This window comes from Lytechinus variegatus, chromosome 6 (assembly GCF_018143015.1).
Source record: "Lytechinus variegatus isolate NC3 chromosome 6, Lvar_3.0, whole genome shotgun sequence".
Taxonomy (NCBI): Eukaryota; Metazoa; Echinodermata; class Echinoidea; order Temnopleuroida; family Toxopneustidae; genus Lytechinus; species Lytechinus variegatus.
This window is the reverse complement of record NC_054745.1, coordinates 13,176,595-13,197,322: the sequence shown is the minus strand read 5'-3', so window position 1 is coordinate 13,197,322 and position 20,728 is coordinate 13,176,595. Positions and strand designations below refer to the sequence as shown.

Here is a 20,728-nt window from a genome sequence, read left to right as displayed (position 1 = left end):
GGCCAGTAATGTTATTGATGTTACTAACCTCTTTTACATGTACATTTCCTTTCTGGAGAGAAGCCCTCCCCCCCCCCCCTCAACACTCTTGGCTGACATATCTCTTGAGAACTAATACCTTCATCGTCGAACGAATCTGCCTGTCGGGAGTAAAGCAAAAGGCTGCCCTCTCCAGACAGAACCTGTCCAGTCAGCTCGGCGCAGTGTGTGAGTATGAGCTGTACTGGTTGAGAAAAGGTCTGACCGGAAGGAAAACACCGGATAGCAGGACAGAGTGACACCTCATCCTTTGACGTGAATTCTTCTGGCAGTTCCTCTCCAAGAAGCTGCAGTTTGATGTCTTCATTACCTACAATATATATGACAATGACACGTATCTCTCGATATTGATAGTAAAGAAAAATTCAAAGAGTGTTTGATTAATATATTTGTGAGGCGTATACGGGCAGTTGTTTTTTTAAACTAGATATTGATCAGGAATTGATTTAAAAAAAAACAGTAGTTTCATGAAAGCTTAATAATCAATAGTACTTGAATGTATTAAACAATGCGAGATATCATTGAAGGAAAATAATTTAGAAGTATACAGTACCTAGAAGAGCGCCTTGGGGTACGTTCAGTGCGACCCCATTGCCTTTGATGCTGAGGATACCTCCCTTCCTCCCAATAGTCTTCCGAGCACTTGGGGCTTCTGAAGAGGAAGACTTCCGGAGACTCAGATGCCGTTCCACTGAAGATTTTAAAAAGAAACGCAAGAAAATTCATCTCCTTATTTAGTCGCGAAAAATATTTTAATGACTTCGTCGTCTTTTCTGCATTCAACGCCACTCTTAAAGCATAGTCCGTTGTATGTACATATAGGCCTACTCACACGCACACGTTATACATGTACACCCACACGAATCCACGCACACTGATTTTTTTTCTGAAATGTCTCGCTTTGAAACTACACTGCAAAAACTCTGGTGTTGATTTAACACCAGCCCGGGATTTGTATATGTCCATACCAGAGAAGTGTTAAACAACACTCGTTTTGGTCTAATACCGGATAGGTGTAATACAACATCAATTAGTATAAAAACAGCATCGGTTTGATTCCAAACTGGTGTGGACATATATAAATTCCGGGCTGGTGTTAAATCAAAACCGGAGTTTTTGCAGTGTAATACAAACCATAATGACCAATTCAATATCTCTCCGCCTCTATTCTCTGTCTGTCTGTTCGTCAGTTCGTCTAATATCCACATGGTCTAATTGCCATTTCGTTCACTCATCAATTCGTCTTATAGCCAGTTGGTCTAATAGCCATTTTGTCCATATATATCATTTGGACATAATACTAAGTGCTAATTGTGTAAAATGAATGAAAATTCAAGCGAATATTAGAACCAACTGGTTGTGAGACGAAATGATTAGACGAAGTGATGATTGGATCAATTGATTTTTGGACAAAATAGTTGTTGACGAAATGTTGATGGACGTGGCATTAGATTAAATGAAGGTGGCCCAGGTGGAGAGTGGACGAATTGGCAATTCATCCATTATACTGCGTATGAGGCATAGGTCTTTCTGGTGTGAAGACATAAATTTATGAGAAAGTTGAGATTTTATTACTCACCAACTCCATGCGCTATTATGGAAAAATGGAAAAGAAGAAATATTATTTACGGGGACTATTACTATTATTTTAAAGCATAACGGGTAGGAAGAATATATTGCACAAATACTACCCCCTTCCCAAGCTAGAATATATCATGGGCCCCGGGGGTTGGGTGCTTCAGCCCCTCCCCCTGGCCCCCACACTTTTTTCCCAAACCGTGTACAAAAACGTAAAAAGACCATAGGATGTTTATTTTTCGCATGGTTAGCCCCCCCCCCCCCCCGCCCACACTTTGAAAACCGTTCCACGGCCCCTGTATATTACCATGATTACAGTGTCGCAAACCGTGAAGCACATATTGATTTATTGTTTGATGGATTTATTTCATTTATCTATTTACATCAGAGATGAGAATCCATTATATAATATACAAAGGTGATAATATAATAATAGTAGTAGCATAATCAATGAAAATAGAATGTGTTATTCACATAACAGAATGATAAACGAATGCAGGGGATGGCGTGCCATTCAAAATAAGAGTTAGTGAACGTTTTCCAAGTGAAACAATAGACCAGTTCGTAGTTACTTCATGGGCAATTTTGGTCAAATTACCTTTCATTTCTGTCATCATGATAGGCAGATTTCAAAGCAAGATTTTACGTAAGCTTACCTTACATAGCAGGATGAAGAAATTGAATAGACCAGGCGACTAGAATAGCACACCAATGAACACTTAATGAAGGTATTTGTTGCATTCCTACTTTGAATGCATATCTTAGCTTGTTGCACAATGTACTTGACAAACTGTGAAATACCAGTCGTTCGTGGAAGCATTGTTGTTTTTTGTGGATGTAAATGAAAACGACAATTCAAAAGAATATATGAATAATCAAGACATCAAAGTTGGTGCTTATCTCATTAGATTTTAAAGCACCATGTCACTTTTGTAGAAATGACCTTCTTCTGATCATGCGTAGAATCTTTTGATCATGCGCAGAAAGGAACTACGAACTGGCTTATTCCGCCCTTTAGTTTATCAGAATAATTTTCTTAACTAAAAATGTTCACGAAACACGACTTCCTGGGAAGTGGGATAGAGATACATCCCTCCTACCCGCCCCCCGCCCCACCCCCACTCTAGGTCGCTTCGATATCTCATCGCTTGCGCGAATTCAATTTAAAGATGCTGGATCCCCCACAGACGGCCAAAATGCATTTTTTATATGTTAAACAGAGGTTAAACAATACGTAATTGATGCGATTATGAACGCATATAAGGTATGAATTTATTACGTACTCACCGTCTACAATGTCCCACGATGAGTGTTGACATCGAAAGAAAAAAAATCAATTAATATAATTTCATTAACGTGACGACACATCACTGGTTTACAAATTTGTATTTAAAAATCATCAAGGCATTGCCACTCTTATAATAAGAAGTAAAGGGGAAATCAAGTATGCACCCTGATGCAACACTCACAGGACCCTTTCAGGGGCCGCAGAAGCCGGGGGGGGGGGGCTTTGACTTCTCACTTTTTTCCAAAACCGTGTACAAAAACGTAAACACGACCATAGGATTGTGATTTCTTTTTTGCATGGTCAGCCCCCCCCCCCTCCACTTTGAAAACCGTTCCGCGGCCCCTGCCATTTTAGTGCATTCTTCCATAATGATATATATGGTGCAAAAAAAAGTTTTCGACTTCTAAGAGTGCGTGCAATTTTGCACCTATCAGATTAATGTAGGGCTACTTTGCACCGCAGTATGGTGCAAAATGTAGCTTACTGCCGCCTATATGTATATGTTCAGAAATCTAATTTTCGAGTCCATATTTGCTTACTAGATAAAACAAAATGAATAAAAACAAAAATGAACTAAAATTTTAATCAATAAAAATACCAACTTTAATTCTCCTATCAGCAATCCTTCAACATTTTTTTTTCTAATTGTATCGGCAAACGTACTACAAGTGGATTGTTATCAGATTGAACCAAACCCCATCACAAAAATAAAGTAAAACAGAACAAAAATACAACAATGTTATGCCATTTCAACTGGATTCGAATGGCATAAAAATCTACAACAGTTTATGCAGTGAGGCTAATAAGGCTGTGGAATAGCATGTAAAGAAACTTTGGATACTAAATTTTGTAAAAAAAAAAATAGACGATATCATTTTATGTCGCATATAATGAGATTTATGACCACAAAAAATGTGAAAATTTCGATATTTAGAACAGTTCTCGAATGGATAATGATAAGAATTAGGAGGAAATATACTTACTTCCTTATGATAGCGACAACACCAAAACATGTGAAGAGATTGAAAAATGAAAGTTAATATACATCGAAAAAAAAACAACTATGCAATCAATTGGCTAAGACTAAACTAAAAATTTTACAAGGATTTAAAAGCAGACTTTATATATTTCTGCGCATATTTCTTATTTTACAGGGTGTTGATATGCTTACCTATTTTGTTGTGAAAATTGTTATCCGGTTAAAAGAAATCTGGAAACTGCTTTCCAATACACCCCGTTATGCCTATATATGCCATGTACGTTTTGGTAAATGTGATGGTCATAATGATAATGTAATCAAATAGAAAATCCAATTTTATCGCAGAACTGTCATAAGCTTCACAATAGGTGTATATTTTTCGCTAAATGAAACACACTCATTTTCTTACCAACCCCTGCACCTTCTAATAAAAAAAATATTTAATGTAGTATCCTAGCTACATGGAAGCATATACAAGTAGAAAAAGAAGTGCTAATTTAGCACCGTACAGTGCTTGTAATAGTGACTGCACTGCGAGTGTTGATTTTCTAATTCAAATTTAAAATAGAAAATCAGCACTCGTAGTGCAGTCACTATACAAGCACTTTAAGTGCTATATTAGTACTTCGGGGGTTTTTTACAGTGTACATGTTACAAATTAAGTAATTGTTTTTCTAAATGATAGGGAAATGAAAAAAAATCAAAGTAAAAATGTCTAAATTGTTATCAGGCTTCATAGCTGAAGTCCATTTTCGCTAAATGAAACAAACTCATTTTCTTACCAATCCCTAGACTTTTTAATTAGAATGAGGAGCCCACAATATACAAGCTTTGCTTTTTAGTGGGATCCTCCATTTTTACATAATAAGTCACAAATCCCTTACACATGATTATTTTGTATGTAAAACTTTATTATAACATGTCTTTTTTAAGTTGATTTAATTTTTATGATGTTAACTTGTTATGATTGTATTTATTTGATTTATATTTTGTTGAAAATGAAATAAATCAATGAAAAAAATGAAATGAAATGAAAAAAATATTTTCTTACACTTTCCTATAATGAAGCATACATGTTATACAGATCAAGTAATTTCTTTGATATTAAACTTCTCTATAAGGTCCGAAAGATGGCGTTATAGAAAGTCAATAACTCACCCACTTAGCGATGCAGGGGGAATGGAAAGAGGGAAAATGGGATAAAAAGAAACATTAATTGTGGCTCAAATAATAATTTTGAAAGAAGCAAAAACAGATTAAAACGAATTTTTAAGAAAAAAAAATCGCTTATATCTAAGACTCGTCAAAACACACATAGACATCAACAAAATATGGCAGGAAAAATAAATCCAAATTATCATCGCTTTGTGTTTTTTTTCTTGTTTTTATTTCATATTTTTGTTTCTGATAGGAGTTATAATAAGATAAATAAAATACTACATTAAACGAATCAATTATTGATGAATAGACAATCAAACCAGTACAATAAATAAATAATTTTATATTTGACTAAATCAATGAAGAACAACACTTACTGATCTTGCCGTTATCCTAACTTTTAACACTGTAATGAACAAAAAATTAAATTCATTGTAAAGAAAAGGGAGACACTGGCTACGATGATTAAACGATATGAAAAGTGTGTAGCAAATCGTATATACCTATATCGCATATAGGCCTATATGCATAGCATAACAAAGAGAGAAGAGGTTTAAATATGTATAGAAAGTTTGCTTTTAATTTGACATCTAGCCACATTATTTTGACAAAATGATTTTACGTAATTTTTCACGTAGTGAAATATAAAATTTTAACAGAGGTTTAACAATATTTTTTAGGATCATAAGGACTACGGCGGTGTGTTACGTCCAATGTGCTTCTGCTGCTGTTATTGCTGCTGCTGCTACTACTACTACTACTACTACTACTACTACTACTACTACTACTACTACTACTACTACTACTACTACTACTACTACTACTACTAGCTACTACTACTACTGCTACTACTACTACCACTACTACTACTACTACTACTACTACTACTACTACTACTACTACTACTACTACTACTACTACTACTACTAGTAGTAGTAGTAGTAGTAGTAGCTAGTAGTACGTAGTAGTAGTAGTAGTAGTAGTAGTAGTGGTAGTAGTAGTAGTAGTAGTAGTAGTAGTAGTAGTAGTAGAAGTAGTAGTAGTAATAGTAATAATAGTCATTATTATTAGTAGTACTACTACTACTACCGCTAGTAGTAGTAGTAGTCGTAGTACTACTACTACTACTGCTATACTTCTAATAATAGTAATAGTAATAATAATGTTGATGATGATGATGATAGTAATAATAATGATGATAATAATGATTATGATAATAGTAATTATATTTATAATAATAACTATTATTATTACTACTACTAATATTAATAATAACAATAATAGTTAGGATAATGTCCACGAAGACCAAGATAAAGGCTGCATGGTGCGCTACTGCTGCTGATGTTTAACTACTGAATAATACTTTTATATTTTCCAGTGTCGTATAAATAATTAGATGTTTATCCTATACCCTTTATTTGTAATTAATTATTGGAATAAACCATTCTACCATACAAAATGTAATGGAATAACTTACTTGATGTCCTTTCATGCGCATGCATTCCCTAATTCAGCCACAGATAATATAGGCCGATAATTTAACAATATGTGGACCAAGGCGTTCACCGTAAATGAGCAGCCTTTGTCCTTTTATTTGCTATCGGTTATTATTCATAATTAAGGGTTAATCTTCCATTAGCAGAATAATTCATTTGCAGGTTAAGCAATAGGCTCCGATCTGTTATCTCAATAAATTGCACATCGCAATCAATTAAGTTGAACTTTGTCTTATTTAGAGTTGTATTGACAGTGAGGAAAATGCTTTTTAGGGGGTGGAGTGATGGTTGAGGTTGGGTAAACTCAGCAGTATATTCACTCGGTCTACAATTCCTTGATTTTCTGTCTTCTTGGATTAAAACAAACAAATAAACAAGATATAAATAATTATGCTTTATTAGCCTACTGCAAGACAGAAATTTTCCATCAGGAAAATATTTAAAATAGATAAAATAAATAAACTTACCGGTAGAAAAATAATAGAAACAAAACAAAAATTCCTTAGAAAAATAAAATCATTAAGTTATACAGAGAAAAATGAATAAACATCAGGGATGGTATGTATGAAAATGCAATAAAACGATGAGAAACACACAAAACAACAACTGAAATGATCTCACAATTACTGTTTGGCTTGGCATAACGTAGTTTCGTTTATGGAATGCCGTGCATGGATGGTCGTTTTGAGAGTCGAGGAAGCCGAAAGGAGGTGACGGAAAATTGCTTGGTTTTCTGGCCCAGGTATTTTCAAATTTGAGAAATTAGGGTTAGCTTAGATGGATGTAGGTTCAAATATTATAAGTTGTAAAATGAAACCGTTGTGGATCCTGGAAAAAGCGTATCAGTGCATGAATACGATTGTAATGTATGACTGAGTGAGTGTGTACTAAACAAGCTAGTGATGATCGGCACATAACCCAGTGTCCATGGGGAAGTTCCGGGAAGTATTCTGCCGCGCTGGTGGTCAGCTCAGAGCTCAAGATAAAGTTTGGCAAAGTCGATTTTTTTTTTTGGGGGGGGGGGGGGCGGGGAGGGTATCATCACCAGCTCGTTCATTACCATCATTGAGCAGTTGACTTTGAGACATGCAATCAACCGTTCATCAAAATAATGCCAAATAAGATTGAGATCTATCAAAAATAAAAATTGCAGAAATTTAGAAAACTGAAAGTACTTTTCTAGGCCTAGGCCCCGCCCCTAATTAATTTCATATTCCTAGAACTAACTAAATGTTAATGTAAAGTTATTAAAGGTCAAGTCCAGCTCAGAAAAATCTTGATTTGAATCAATAGAGAACAATAGAGGCGCACGGCCAATATGGGAGACTGGGAGACTTTCCAATAGAGACAATCTCCCATATTGAAGACTTGCTTTGCAAAAGAACAAAAGAAACAACACCAACAAAAGCATGATTTTTTCCACCCAAAGTTTTGTCCCACTGAGGTCAGAAGCCCATTTGTTTTGTGTGTGGATGACAAAAAAAATCCTTATAAAAACAAAACTAGACGGTGAATTTTTAAAGTAGTCGGTGAAAAGGGGTAATATTTCATGAGGAATCTGCCGCCAAGGTTATCCTTTTTAAGCAAATGTAAACAAAGAAAATTGGTCTCCCAAACCAGAGACTGTCTCTGAAATTGGATACACAAATTCTTTACAAAAGTCTCTGCTATTGGAGATAATCTCTCATGGGAGACAGTCTCCAATATTGGCCGTGCGCCTCTGGAGAAAAATCAGACAAGCACAATGCTGAAAATTTCATCAAAATCGGATGAAAAATAAGAAAGTTGTGACATTTCAAATTTTCGCTTATTTGAGCCAGTTGCATCCAAATGAGAGAGTCGATGATGTCTCTCACTCACTATTTTGTTTTTTATTGTTCGAATTATACAATATTTCAATTTTTATGAATTAGACGATTAGGACCTCCTTGCCTGAATCACAAAATAATGGAATTCCACGTGTTCAGGGAGGAATGAAACTTCATTTCATTGACAATGACGAGAAATCAAAATATTTCATATTATTTACAATAGAAAAAGTGAGTGAGTGATGTCATCAGTTCCCTCATTTGCATACCGACCGAGATGTGCATATAACTGTTTTTTTAAATGAGGCGAAGCTTAAAAATGTCAACTTTTTTATTTTACATACGATTTAGATGAAATTTTGAGTGTTATGCTTGTTGAATTTTTCACATTTATTCAAATCAAGTTTTCATTGGGGTGGACTTGTCCTTTGATATTATGATGACTTTTGACTGTGACTTGTGTTTGTCTGATTTTTGCCCTAGTCACTTTAAAGGAGAATGAAACCTTTGGAACAAGATGGCTTGTGTGAAAATAGAAAAATAAAAGAAACAGATCAAATCAATGAAAATTTGAGAAAAATCGGACAAATAATGAGAAAGTTGAGAGCATATGAATATTGTGATCACTAATGCTATGGAGATCCTCAAATTGGCAATGCGACAAAGATGTGTGATGTCACTTTTGAACAAATCTTCCATTACTTTAGTATTCATATTTCACTTAAATTTCCTCTTTTATCACATCTATCAGTAGATCAGGTTTTCTTTCTACAGTGCGTATAAAAAAATGGGACAGATTTGAAAAGTGTACTTTTGTTTCAAATTATGATCTCTATATTTTGATGTCAATAGGTGCTCTGAGGTCTTATCCTTCAAATGCCATCAAAATAATTTATTTTCGTTCATGCTTGAGCGAACACGGAATGTTTTTGTCTGGGGTTAAGTAGGCTTGCGCCAAAATGGCATTAAGTGATAAATATGATGGTCGGACTTCTTGCTAAATCAGCAGACTTCCTCTTAACCTTTTCATTATCTTTCCCATAATTTTTTTAATTATGCAGTCAAAATTTCTTTCCAAATCTACTTATATGATGAATAGTTCTGTTTTTTGTTTTTAATATGTTTAGAATATATATGAAATATTTTGCTTGCTCTCTTCACAACATTTTAATACATTTTACCCGATCTGCCTTATCTTGCTCCTTCAAAATCGACTCAATAGGCTACACCATTGCCATTGAAAGACATGAATCCTTTCCTGTTTGTCCTGCCAAGCACATAATTAAATTTGAAGGATTCAATAACCCCTTGAAAATAGGATTCATTTCTTTTATAGGTACCATTTACACAATTTGTTTCACATAATAAAAGGATTTGAATAATTACAAATTCTCCCTATTAATAATGCAAATATTCTTACTTGGGTTGACAATAGTCTTCTTTTCTTACTTATGAAGGAAAATTCAAAGGTAAAAGAAGTTTAAATGAAAAACAAATAATTCAGGTAAATAAATCAATTTGTAAATGAAATTTGACAGCATAATTTGAAAATTATGGCAAAGATATTGAAAAGATTAAGACAAAGTCAGCTGATTGGCCAAAAGTCTAATCATTAAATTTTTCAGTTCTGCCATATTGGCGCAAGCCTCTTTTTGAACCCCGACAAAAACTTCCCATGTTCGCTCAAGCATGAACAAAATATATTTTTTTAAATTGCATTTCAAAGATAAGATATCAGAGCATCTATTTAAATAAAAAATATAAAAATTTTAAACAAATTGTTTATAGACTTTCAAAACCGTCTGTTTTTTATATGCACTGTATAGGAGGGAATGTAATACAGATTTTTAAAGAATACAACATGGATAAAGAGTTTGTATTACCAGTAGGAGTGGGCTATAAATGGGTGATTTTTGGTTTTACTGTGGGAACAGTTTTTTTGTGTCCCTTTTACCTTATCTCAACATGAAATGACAATATTTTTTGTCTCGGGTCCGAGAAAAAAGTGTGCCGGGCCAAAATCCAAAATGGCCGCCAAAACCCCCCAAAATCACAGTTTTGGCCACAACTTCTTTATTTGGTGGTCTTTTTCTGTGGTTTTGGTGTCTATTCATATGTTTTAGGGGGCAGGCAATTTGTTTTTCCTATAATTAGCACTTTTAAACCATTATTTGTAGAGTTAAAAGGTAATTATACCTAAATTTTCCAATTTTTATAGCCTTTTTTCAGCCAAATGTAGGTTTTATCGTCCTGGAGTTCTTGGATATTAGATGGTACGAGGTCAACAATAGCAAGCAGCTTTATAGAGCTATATTGCTTTTATTCCTCTACTATGGGTTTTACGGATATTTGTGAAATATATCTTATATTAAATAAAAATGTTAATTTTCCATAGGAGCAATACAGTATACAATGTACTGTTACTGTACACACTACACTGCATATTTCCATGCATTGACCACCATGACATATGACAAGGCCTGTATATAAACTATAGTGTCATAGAAATAAGCTCTAAGTCATAGAAATAAGCTCTTAAGGTTTAAAATTAGATTGTGAATTGTGAATTTGATTGCTTGTCAGCTGATGTACATGATGAAACCAGCAACGTAAATTGCACATAAAATATCACATATCATATACGTACATCACATATCTACATGTAGCTATATCTTCTTCATTTGGAGGCTTTTTTACCTGGTTGTGGTGTCTAACTGGCCTATGTTTATGGGGTCAGGTAACTATATAATCATGGTAACGTTGATCAACAGCCAATCAGAACCAAGGATTCCATGTAAGTTACCATTAAGTTAACATAATGGTAAATTTTTATGCAACGGGGCCCAGAATATCTACAGTTTAAATGCCATGATGTGGGGTTAATTAGCTTTCTCCGCCCCCTGAATTAGCATATTTGACAAAACATGTCCTCAGTTTCTGAGACAAAACATATCTTCAATTTCTGAGGCATCTAATTCTAAACCTAAGAGCTCATTTCTACATGTATAACACTATAGTTTATACATGCCTTGTCATGGTGGCCAATGCATAATGCAGTGCAGTATGTACAGTTTTTGGTTTTTTGCGCCTCGGAATAGTTCACTAGATAGATGGCGCATAATAAATGCTGTGTTTATTATTATTATTATTATTACAGTGCATTGTATATTGTATATTGTATGGCCCCTATGGATAATTAACATTTTTTTTTTATGTAAGATATATTTGACAAATATCCGTAAAACCCATAGTAGAGGAATAAGAGGGATATATGCTTGCTATTGTTGACCTCATACCATCTAATATCCAAGAACCCCAGGACGATAAAATCTACTTTTTGGCTGAAAAAAGGCTATAAAAATTGAAAAATTTAGGTATAATTACCTTTTAACTCTACAAATAATGGTTTAAAAGTACTAATTATAGGAAAAACAAATTACCTGCCCCCAAATACATATGAATAGACACCAAAACCAAAGAAAAAGACCACCAAATAAAGAAGTTGTGGCCAAAACTGTGATTTTGGGGGGTTTTGGCGGCCATTTTGGATTTTGGCCCGGCACACTTTTTTCTCGGACCCGAGACAAAAAAATATTGTCATTTCATGTTGAGATACATTACAAGGAATAAAAAAAAACTGTTCCCATATTGAAATTACAAAAAAGTATTTTTGACCCATGTATAGCCCACTCCTATTACCAGTTAAAAAAGCAGAAAGAGACATTTTGAGGGTATTCTATAGTCCATCAAAGGGAAAGTTGTTCACATGTGACATCACACATCCTTGTCGCATTGCTAATGAGAGGATCTCCATAGCATATAGTGATTGCAATATTCAAATGCTCATAACTTTCTCATTGTTTGTCCGATTTTTTTTCAAACTTTCTTTGTTCTTATTCTTTGATTTTTCTGTTTCGACACACGCCTACTTATTACACAGGTTTCATTCGCCTTTAAGTTAGATCTTTCCAAACCATACCATACTAATCTGGAATAGCCTTTAGGTTAAGAACTACTTAGTATTTTATGAAATGACTACTCACTACTGATCTAAATAATTATTAATTTGTAGCCATTTATGTTTTGTTTGTGATTCCTTAGAATGATGTAAGATAAGACGAGAATGGATAATTCAGCAGTGGAATGCAGATCTGATTCTACCACTCACCATGGAGAGGGAGGTCATAGGTCATCGGTCAATAAGAGAGGGGTCATATCTGAAATTGAAACCCCTTTGAGGTGAGGGTTTGAACAGGGCCTCATCACCGGGGGGGCCACTTCCATTCACAAGTGGATACCATGCACGACCATGGGGTCTCGAAAAGCACCCTAAACACGTAATTTCCATATTTTGAAAATGCACCCCTTAACAAGTATTGGCATGTAAAACCCTACCCTTAACAAGTATTGGAAACAAAACGATACTCTTGGCAAATATTCCCTGAAATGAACCCCTAAACAAGTACAGGAATGTTTTATTGTTACGGGTCCTTCGGTAGTCGGCTTTACCTTATTTGGTTTAGTATGACCCCACCTTCTACACCTCGCGCAAATTGGACTCTAAACACGAAGTGTTGGGGCAAAAAGGACATCCTTTAAAAAACTTTTTAATTTTTTTTTATCATCCCCGCAAATTCGACCCTAAACACATAATTTTCCTAATTTTCGAAAATAGATACACTTTTTTCATTATTTTTGTGTTTTTGACACCCTTATCACGTTACATACGTAACATGCCCTCTCGTGAAAAAGACATTCTTTTTACGTGTTTTTGGGGTCGAGAATGGTATCCACTTGTCAATGTAATTGCCCCCAACCCCCCCCCCCCCCCCCCCGGGACCTCATCATACAAAGAGTTACGATTGATCGGATCAACCACAACTTTTGATGCCCAGCAACGTCAATATTAGACAGCTGGCAGCCGTCTGTTTCGAGGATTTTTTTAACATTTTTTTTTTTATTTCTCATACACAGACGGCTCGCTATAGTGCAGCCACCATTAGAGAGTTAAAAATGCAAAATCCCGCGACAGGGCTCATCGATTTTTGTGTTTATTTCATAAAAATAAAATACAAAAAGAACCATACCAAAATCAAGATTACTATTCTGTTTGGGCCTGAAAAGCACCAAAACAGGAAAAAATAAACTTAAAAGGGGAAAAACAGTGACTTATCAAATTCATACATTTAGCATCAGTAGTGGGCAGGCAAAGTTCTGTGTACTGGTAGTCAATGAATCTAAAATGCAAATGTACGGAACTAGCCATATATTTTCTCCTCGTAGTAGCAAAAATCTCCTGCAATGATTTACAGTTCTAAGATTTAAACAAATAACAGGTTTCAAAGTAAATCCAGGATTGATCATTGGAGGCAGGGATGCTGAACAAGAATTTGTGTCTAAAGTCACTACCATAGAAGCTATTGACAAAAAGACGCCCCTCCCCTATCCGCTCCTGCAAACGAATGTGAATGAATCACATTTATGCAGGATAAGCTACATGTAGTATGACTGCTATTACCCAGAGTTATGTTACTAATTCAAGGGTGGAATTCTCTCCCTGTAAAGGTAGGGGACCAGGAGCTGGACAATTTGACAAAAAAAAAAATTATCACCCCAAGTGTAAGGTCATTTTGACCAAAATAAATTTGACAAGCCAAAAAAAGGTTATCACCAAAAAAATATGATCATCTCGCCCAAAATACATGTTTTATTTTGATTTTGAATGGTGTATTTCTTTCCATCATTAAAGAGCAAAAATAGTAGGGGGACATTTGATATTGTGTCCCCCCCCCTACTATTTAGGATAAGAGGGTGTGTGGAATTTCAGCTCATGTACGTATTTATTCCTTCTTTTCTTGTGAAATTTTCTTCTTATGCCCCTATCCATTACTCTCTCTTTTCTCATTGTTGACCTACATATCTTGGAATTTTTTTTTTCAGAAGTACAGTGCATCAGACTTGCCCAACCGAAACTGCACAATATGCCAATGTGCTTGCTACAGAACCCTGCCACCCCCAGCTTCAAGACCAAAAGAGGGACCTGGACATGCGGGGGATGAGCAAAAGTGAAGTGTTACATCATCAGCGTGAGAATCACTTTATTGACGTTGATCAAGATTTAGGTCTTCATGACAGCTCACAAGAGCACGAGGAAAATCAGGACAGCTACATGCTTGCCAGTGAACAACCTGGTCGTTCAGATAGCAACATGGAAGAGAGCGAAGATGGGTGCAAGAACCTATCAAGGCAAGAAATGATTCCTTTCCGGCCTCTCCACAAGACATTGAAAACAAAGGGAGATAACCAACATGTCAGAAGGAACAAGGGCACCTGTCAGCAGAATGATTCGTCAACTCAAGGGGAAGTGCCCAGAAGTCGTTCACTAGGGACAGTTGAATCAGCAGATCACAGACTTCCTGTAACGGTATGTGCAAATGAAGATAAAGACCCTGTTGGGGATCTAGGTCTTCAATCACATAGGGACATCGTTGGTAATAGAAGACCCCAAAGGCCCCCAAAGCAATGCATCTTCAGGGTCAAGGTTCCAGTAAAGCAGACGGGACGATTCTGCAATCTGTCCTTACGTCCAAAAACTCAAGGATGCCAAGTCTTGATAAAATTGTGAACAAATTGCGAACTGTGAAGGAATCCGAGGAAGCTTCAAGTGTTGCAGCGGATGCTGAACCTGACAAAGACTCCTTTCTTCTTGGTAGGTGATTATTTTTTGTGTATTGATATATCTATAGTTAAAGCTGATCTCGAGGCCACATCTGTGACCAGCCACCCCACAGCCAACAATAAGTCAGCAAAAATGAATTTTTAGATTTTCATTGAGCTTGAAAAACTCATTCTAAGCTTTAAAATGATATAACTTGTCCATATTGATCAACAATAATCTTTACTTTGTAAGTACTTGCTTGAATGCAAGAAATTCAGCGACAGCTTTAAAAAAAAGGAAAAAAAATTATTTTGAAGTTTGGGGTTTACTCAAGCATGAGATATGCACACTGTGCAATCTCAAAGACATTTCCCAGCAGTCTGCAAAAATGGGTGTTAAAAAAACTCTTAGATCTTGTCTTTTTTCAACTTTACAACTTCAAATATTGACAATAAGATGAAGAATTACCTGTTCTATAAGCTTGTTTTTTTAACATTTGCTTTTTAAAGACCAAATTACTATTTTGGGTATTAACCTTCCCTGGCGACTTATTGTTTGATTTGGTTGGTCACATTTTGCCGGCCTTGGCCGGAGTCGCTTGGAGATTCTGTCCGTAGGAGATTCTCCAGCTGCTTCATGACACAAAACTGCTGGCCTTGGCAAAATCCCTGGTGTGTCTAGTAAGTTGGATTTCACTGCGGCTTTGCCTTCTCTCATATGTTTGTCAATGAAGAGCTTGGGAGCTTTGAATTCAAAAGCAGGAACCCCATAACAAAAAATGAAAGTGGCTGAGAGTCTTGTTTGGTACCTTCCTGAAAAGTAAAATCAGCATATATTTTAATTTTCCTTTTTCCTTCAAAGAAGCTGACTTCGGTCCTACTTTTCACTCAGGAGGGGCAGGGTATTCTTAGATTTCATAATATAGTTTTTTTTTCTCAAAAGGGCAATTTAACTTTGATCCTATCAGAGGCCTACATGAACAGAGAAAGGTGGATAATCTCTTTGGTTATATTTGATTTGAAAGTTGGATGCAGCAAACCTCTATGTCCATTATATTATGTTATGCAATTGATTGAAGGAATGTGCAACTGGAGAAGGTTTTTATAGCATGGAAAAAATATTACACAGGTTCTTACATGTAGGGCTTGAAATTGAAAAAAAAAAGCTCCAGATAATCCCCGTTCATTGCAGTGTTAAAGTTTATTCATTGTAGCAGATTTCTGGCTGTAGGTTGTGGAAAGTAGCCCTTAAAAAAAAAACGTGGCCAGCTCAAAATAACATACATTCATAATTGACATCAGTCCACATTTAGTGTTGATTCAAAGTGCCTCATTTTGAAACTCTTTGAACGGCGTAGCCCCCCGTTTTTTTCCTGCTTGCTTTTATAAGGTAAATGCTAGTTTTGGTAACGATATCAAAATGAGTTCGTACAGAATCCAATGAAATGACCACCAAAGTGTTTGTATAAAGAAAACGCAATTGCATGTGCCAAAGGATTCTGGAAGAAATTGTGTAATTGCTGAGAAATCCGCAAATAAGCACAGGATTCGGGTAGAGCGTCGGGCACGACGCTCTAAGCAATAATTATACATTTTCCCACGTGCGCTTATCCGTGTTAGGGATCTTCGGTGTGCACATTTTTCAGCGTAGATTTCAAGATTTTACAAAGTTCAGTTAATGTAACTGTACCAGATCTAGATCCTCGATGATATACTGACAATTACGCCTTGTTTTACAGACTTTCTCATGAAACCAGTGTTTACTGCAACTACAGGAATTTCTCTTTAAGTACGGTAAATGTATGTTCACTTTTACATGCTCAAAGTACCGGTATATGAAGATTCAAATAGTTTTGTATGTAAGTTGTCTACACTATGCTCCTGTGTTGATTTAACTCCAGCTCAGAATCTATATGTGTCCACACCGGAGAAGTCTTGAAACAACACCAGTTTGGAATCAAACCGATGTTTTTTTTAAGACTAATTGATGTTGTATATTACACCTGTCTGGTGTTAGACCAAAATGAAACTGGTGTTGTTTAACCCTAAGTAGACTGGGCTATTTCGACGCCTAAGAAGACGGCTATTTCGACGCCTAAGAAGACTGGGGGGGGGGCTGATTCAGCCCCCCTCCCCCTTATGATCTCTTGCCGTCGATCACGCTATCGCGACGAAAATTGGCACACGCATTACCATGGCATTATCTACAAAACTATGACATACAATTCTGCAAAAAATCTCATGTCTCATTAATTATGCTAATTTATGCGTAAAAATTATAAGTTTGCTCTAATTAATAAAAGAATGCCCCTGAAATGCTAATTTTTGTTTCACATACTCTATATAGGCATCTGATCAAATTTATTTTTAAAAAAATTCAACATCACATTTATTTTCTTATGTATTGCATTGTTTTTAATTTTCTTATGTATTTCTTTGTTTTCTTTACTTTTAGTTTTTTTATTGTTTTTTCAATGGAAATTGTCAGGGACTTTATTTTGACCATAAAAAAGATAAAATTGATTGATTTTAAGCAGTAAAAGGAAAAATAATGATATTTATGAATTTTAGCTAAAAACACTATTTGCATGGGATTTGTACACAAATTCACGTTTTTGAGTAATTTTGGGTCTGCATGCATTTACATTGTACGAAATGTTGCGTAATTTCGAGACCGCGTACCCCGGGGTCACAATTTTGGTATCAAAAGTTGCGCGAGACTTGAAAGTAAAAAGTCAGCAAGTGACGCGGTCAAAAAAATTTGCGCGGCGGATTTATCGCGAAAAATGTCGAGGGGGGGGCTGAATCAGCCTCCCCCCAGTCTTTTTAGGGTTAACACTTCTCTAGTGTGGACATATATAGATTCCAGGCTGGTGTTCAACCAACACCAGAGTGTTTGCAGTGTACTGTCAAAACCTATTTAACAGCTTGTGGTCAGGAGAGCCAAATTCAATGTCAAATTTGCAAATAATTTTGTTGACTGCTTTTCTTGACATTTATTAGTTTTAAAACCTACTCCATGCACGCTTGTTATGTCCGTTGGGCCAATTTTTTCAGTGGTCAACAATCTGTTTCCATTCCCCAAAATATTAAAAAATCAGAGTTATTTTTTTACAAGAATCAGGATATGTTAGAAGATATATTATTGTGGTGTTGTTTACTTTTTTTCAGGTGTTACTAGGAACATTTCGGAGAAGACCAATACCAGTAGGAAGGAACAGAAGAGAGCGGGTTCTAGTGTCTTCCAAAGCAAAGATAGAGACAAACTTTCAAAGAAAAGGAAAATTAGCAGAGGAGAAATTCTTCAGCCAACAAAGACTGGTAAATCTGTTGAAAATGACCTTGCAGAAAAGAAATGTTTAGTAGTGGAGAGTCTAGTAGTTGGCGAAGCCTTTGTAGGTTCTGCTTCTGGTGGCGTTACCTTTGAGAAACCAGCTGGACAGCAATGTGCTGTGTGCAAGGAATATGTTCCTCAAGCAAACCTAAACAGCCATCGCTGTAAGGTGGGTATCTCAAAGACCAAACCATCTGTCGGAGATATAAAGTCGTCTGGTAGATCTCAAAAGCAGAATTCTTACCTATGCAAGAATTGTCAGAGACCAGTCAATGAAGGGGATAATAAAGGTGGTAAGAAGAAACTTCTATGTGGGGAATGTGATGGAAGAGAAGACCAGACAAAGTGCGTTGATGTCTCTGAAGATGTTCTCAGGGGAATTCACAAATGCACTCAATGCGAGGAATCCTTCAACAGCCGCTCCAGTCTTAGCTTGCACCTACTCACCCACGTACAAGTCAAGCTCATCAGATGTGACATTTGTGACAAGATCTGCAGAACTGAGGGCATGTTGGCAACGCATAAACGGATCCATGCTGGGCAGCATCCTTACCAGTGTCACATCTGCGATAAGACCTTCGGGAAAAGCAATACCCTTACTTGCCACCTCAGGACGCACAGCGGGGAAAAACCATACCGATGCGATCTATGCGATAAATCCTTCACACAGAACAGCGCCCTCACTGTTCATAAACGTATTCACTCTGGTGAGCAGCCATATTGTTGCAGCATCTGCGGTAAGAACTTCCGGGACAGTAGCAACCTTCGGAGGCACGTTCGAATCCACAGCGGGGACCAACCGTTTGAATGTAGTGTGTGCGAGAAACGATTCAGCACCAAGGATCATTTGAACACACACTTTCGGATCCACACTGGGGATAAGCCTTACCAGTGTTACGTGTGTGACAAGGCGTTCACACAGAGTAGCACGCTTGTGGGCCATATGAAGACACATGCAGAAAACACCCCATACAAGTGCAATGTTTGCCAAGAAGGGTTTAGGGACAAGCGAAAGTATTCATCCCATATGAATCTGCATGCTGAGGAAACCAATACATAACCTATGCATCTTCACCTTTGAGAACATTCATCTGGGGCCTGTTGCAGAAAGAGTTGCGTTTAATATCAAGCGCAAGTCCCGAATACGGGTGCTTCATTGGCTGAAACTCAAGTTGCGCAAGATTTTTGAGTTGCATTTGATCGCAACTCTTTTAGCAACGGGCCCTCGGTCCCCATCTTGCTAAGAGTAACAATTTATCCAATTAATCCATCCAATGGAAATCCATCAATGTCATCATTTGTTAACAGGAAGTTTTCACAATGTCCTCTGTAATCAAAGAGAAGCACACTGAATTTTCGAGAGACCAATACATCATATCTAGAAAATATTTTGAGCAAATTTTCATTTTAGATGTTAAGGTTGCTGGTAATCCATAGTTGTGGTTGATGGAATCAATGGCAATTGTTTGTGAGACGGGCCCTGTAGACCCAATATTCAGCCTGCGTTTTCTCTGACGAACGTAAAGGGCTAGACTGTAAAGCAATTGTAAAATGTGTGCTATGTGAAGAGTTCCATTACAAATAGTACTACATGTACAAGCAGAATCAATTCTGTCACTAGGAGCCCATTTCCAAAATATGTACAACTATGATGACTTTGCTACTATTCTACCATAGAAACCTTGATTGTGATTGGAAACTGGGCCGTTAAACAGTAATTTGCCAATTCGTCCATTGCCAACTTGTCCACTCACCACATGGTCTACTTTCATTTTAATAGTCTTATGACATTCCGCCAATCAACAATTTGTTTAACAACCATTTGGTCCAATGACGACTCGGTCCAATCATCACTTCTTCTAATCACCATTTTTGTCTAATAGACAAAAATGGTGATTAGACTATGACCCACTTTGCGTAAAACTTCTCAGCTAATCAGGGAAAATTATTTTACTTTCTTCCAGTCAGGGAAAATCAGGGAATTTGATCAAAAATACCTCAAATCAGGGGAAAATGCCACAAATAAGGGAAAAATCAAGAGAATTTTGATTGGCCCAAATGTTGAAAGTAGGACTCATATTTTGTTTCCTATCAAAACAACATCCATTGAATGACTGCTTATGGTGTTTTAAGTGTAGCCTCTTTGACTGCAGTACAAAATTTTATACTGAAAATACATGTAATTCACTGCAACAACTTACAACAAATCATGCGAAACTGGAAATGGGATTGAATAATTATCAGGAAATTTCTAAACGTCATCAGGGAAATATCAGGAAATATGGTTTTTTATTATAAGCTGGGAACCCTGAATAACCAGTTGGTCTAATATCCATTTCATTTTGCACAATTATCACTCAGTCCAATAAGACCTACATGTAATTATGGATT

At 36.3% G+C, this 20,728-nt stretch overlaps 1 protein-coding gene and 1 long non-coding RNA gene across 2 annotated transcripts; one reads left to right on the top strand and one right to left on the bottom strand.

Moving 5' to 3' along the window:
• Positions 1 to 122: 122 nt before the first annotated feature.
• On the bottom strand, positions 123 to 1,631 carry LOC121416631. The gene is made up of 3 exons (XR_005970222.1): positions 1,619 to 1,631; positions 593 to 730; positions 123 to 349 (listed from the first exon to the last, which is right to left on the bottom strand). It is a non-coding gene; the product is annotated as an uncharacterized LOC121416631 (long non-coding RNA).
• A 5,564-nt stretch (positions 1,632 to 7,195) lies between these two features.
• LOC121417031 (zinc finger protein 568-like) lies at positions 7,196 to 20,728 on the top strand. The gene is given in 5 exon segments (XM_041610583.1): positions 7,196 to 7,280; positions 12,448 to 12,585; positions 14,287 to 14,929; positions 14,932 to 15,055; positions 18,175 to 20,728. Coding segments are annotated over 4 exon segments (2,106 nt in total). The 5' UTR covers positions 7,196 to 7,280; positions 12,448 to 12,469; the 3' UTR covers positions 19,398 to 20,728.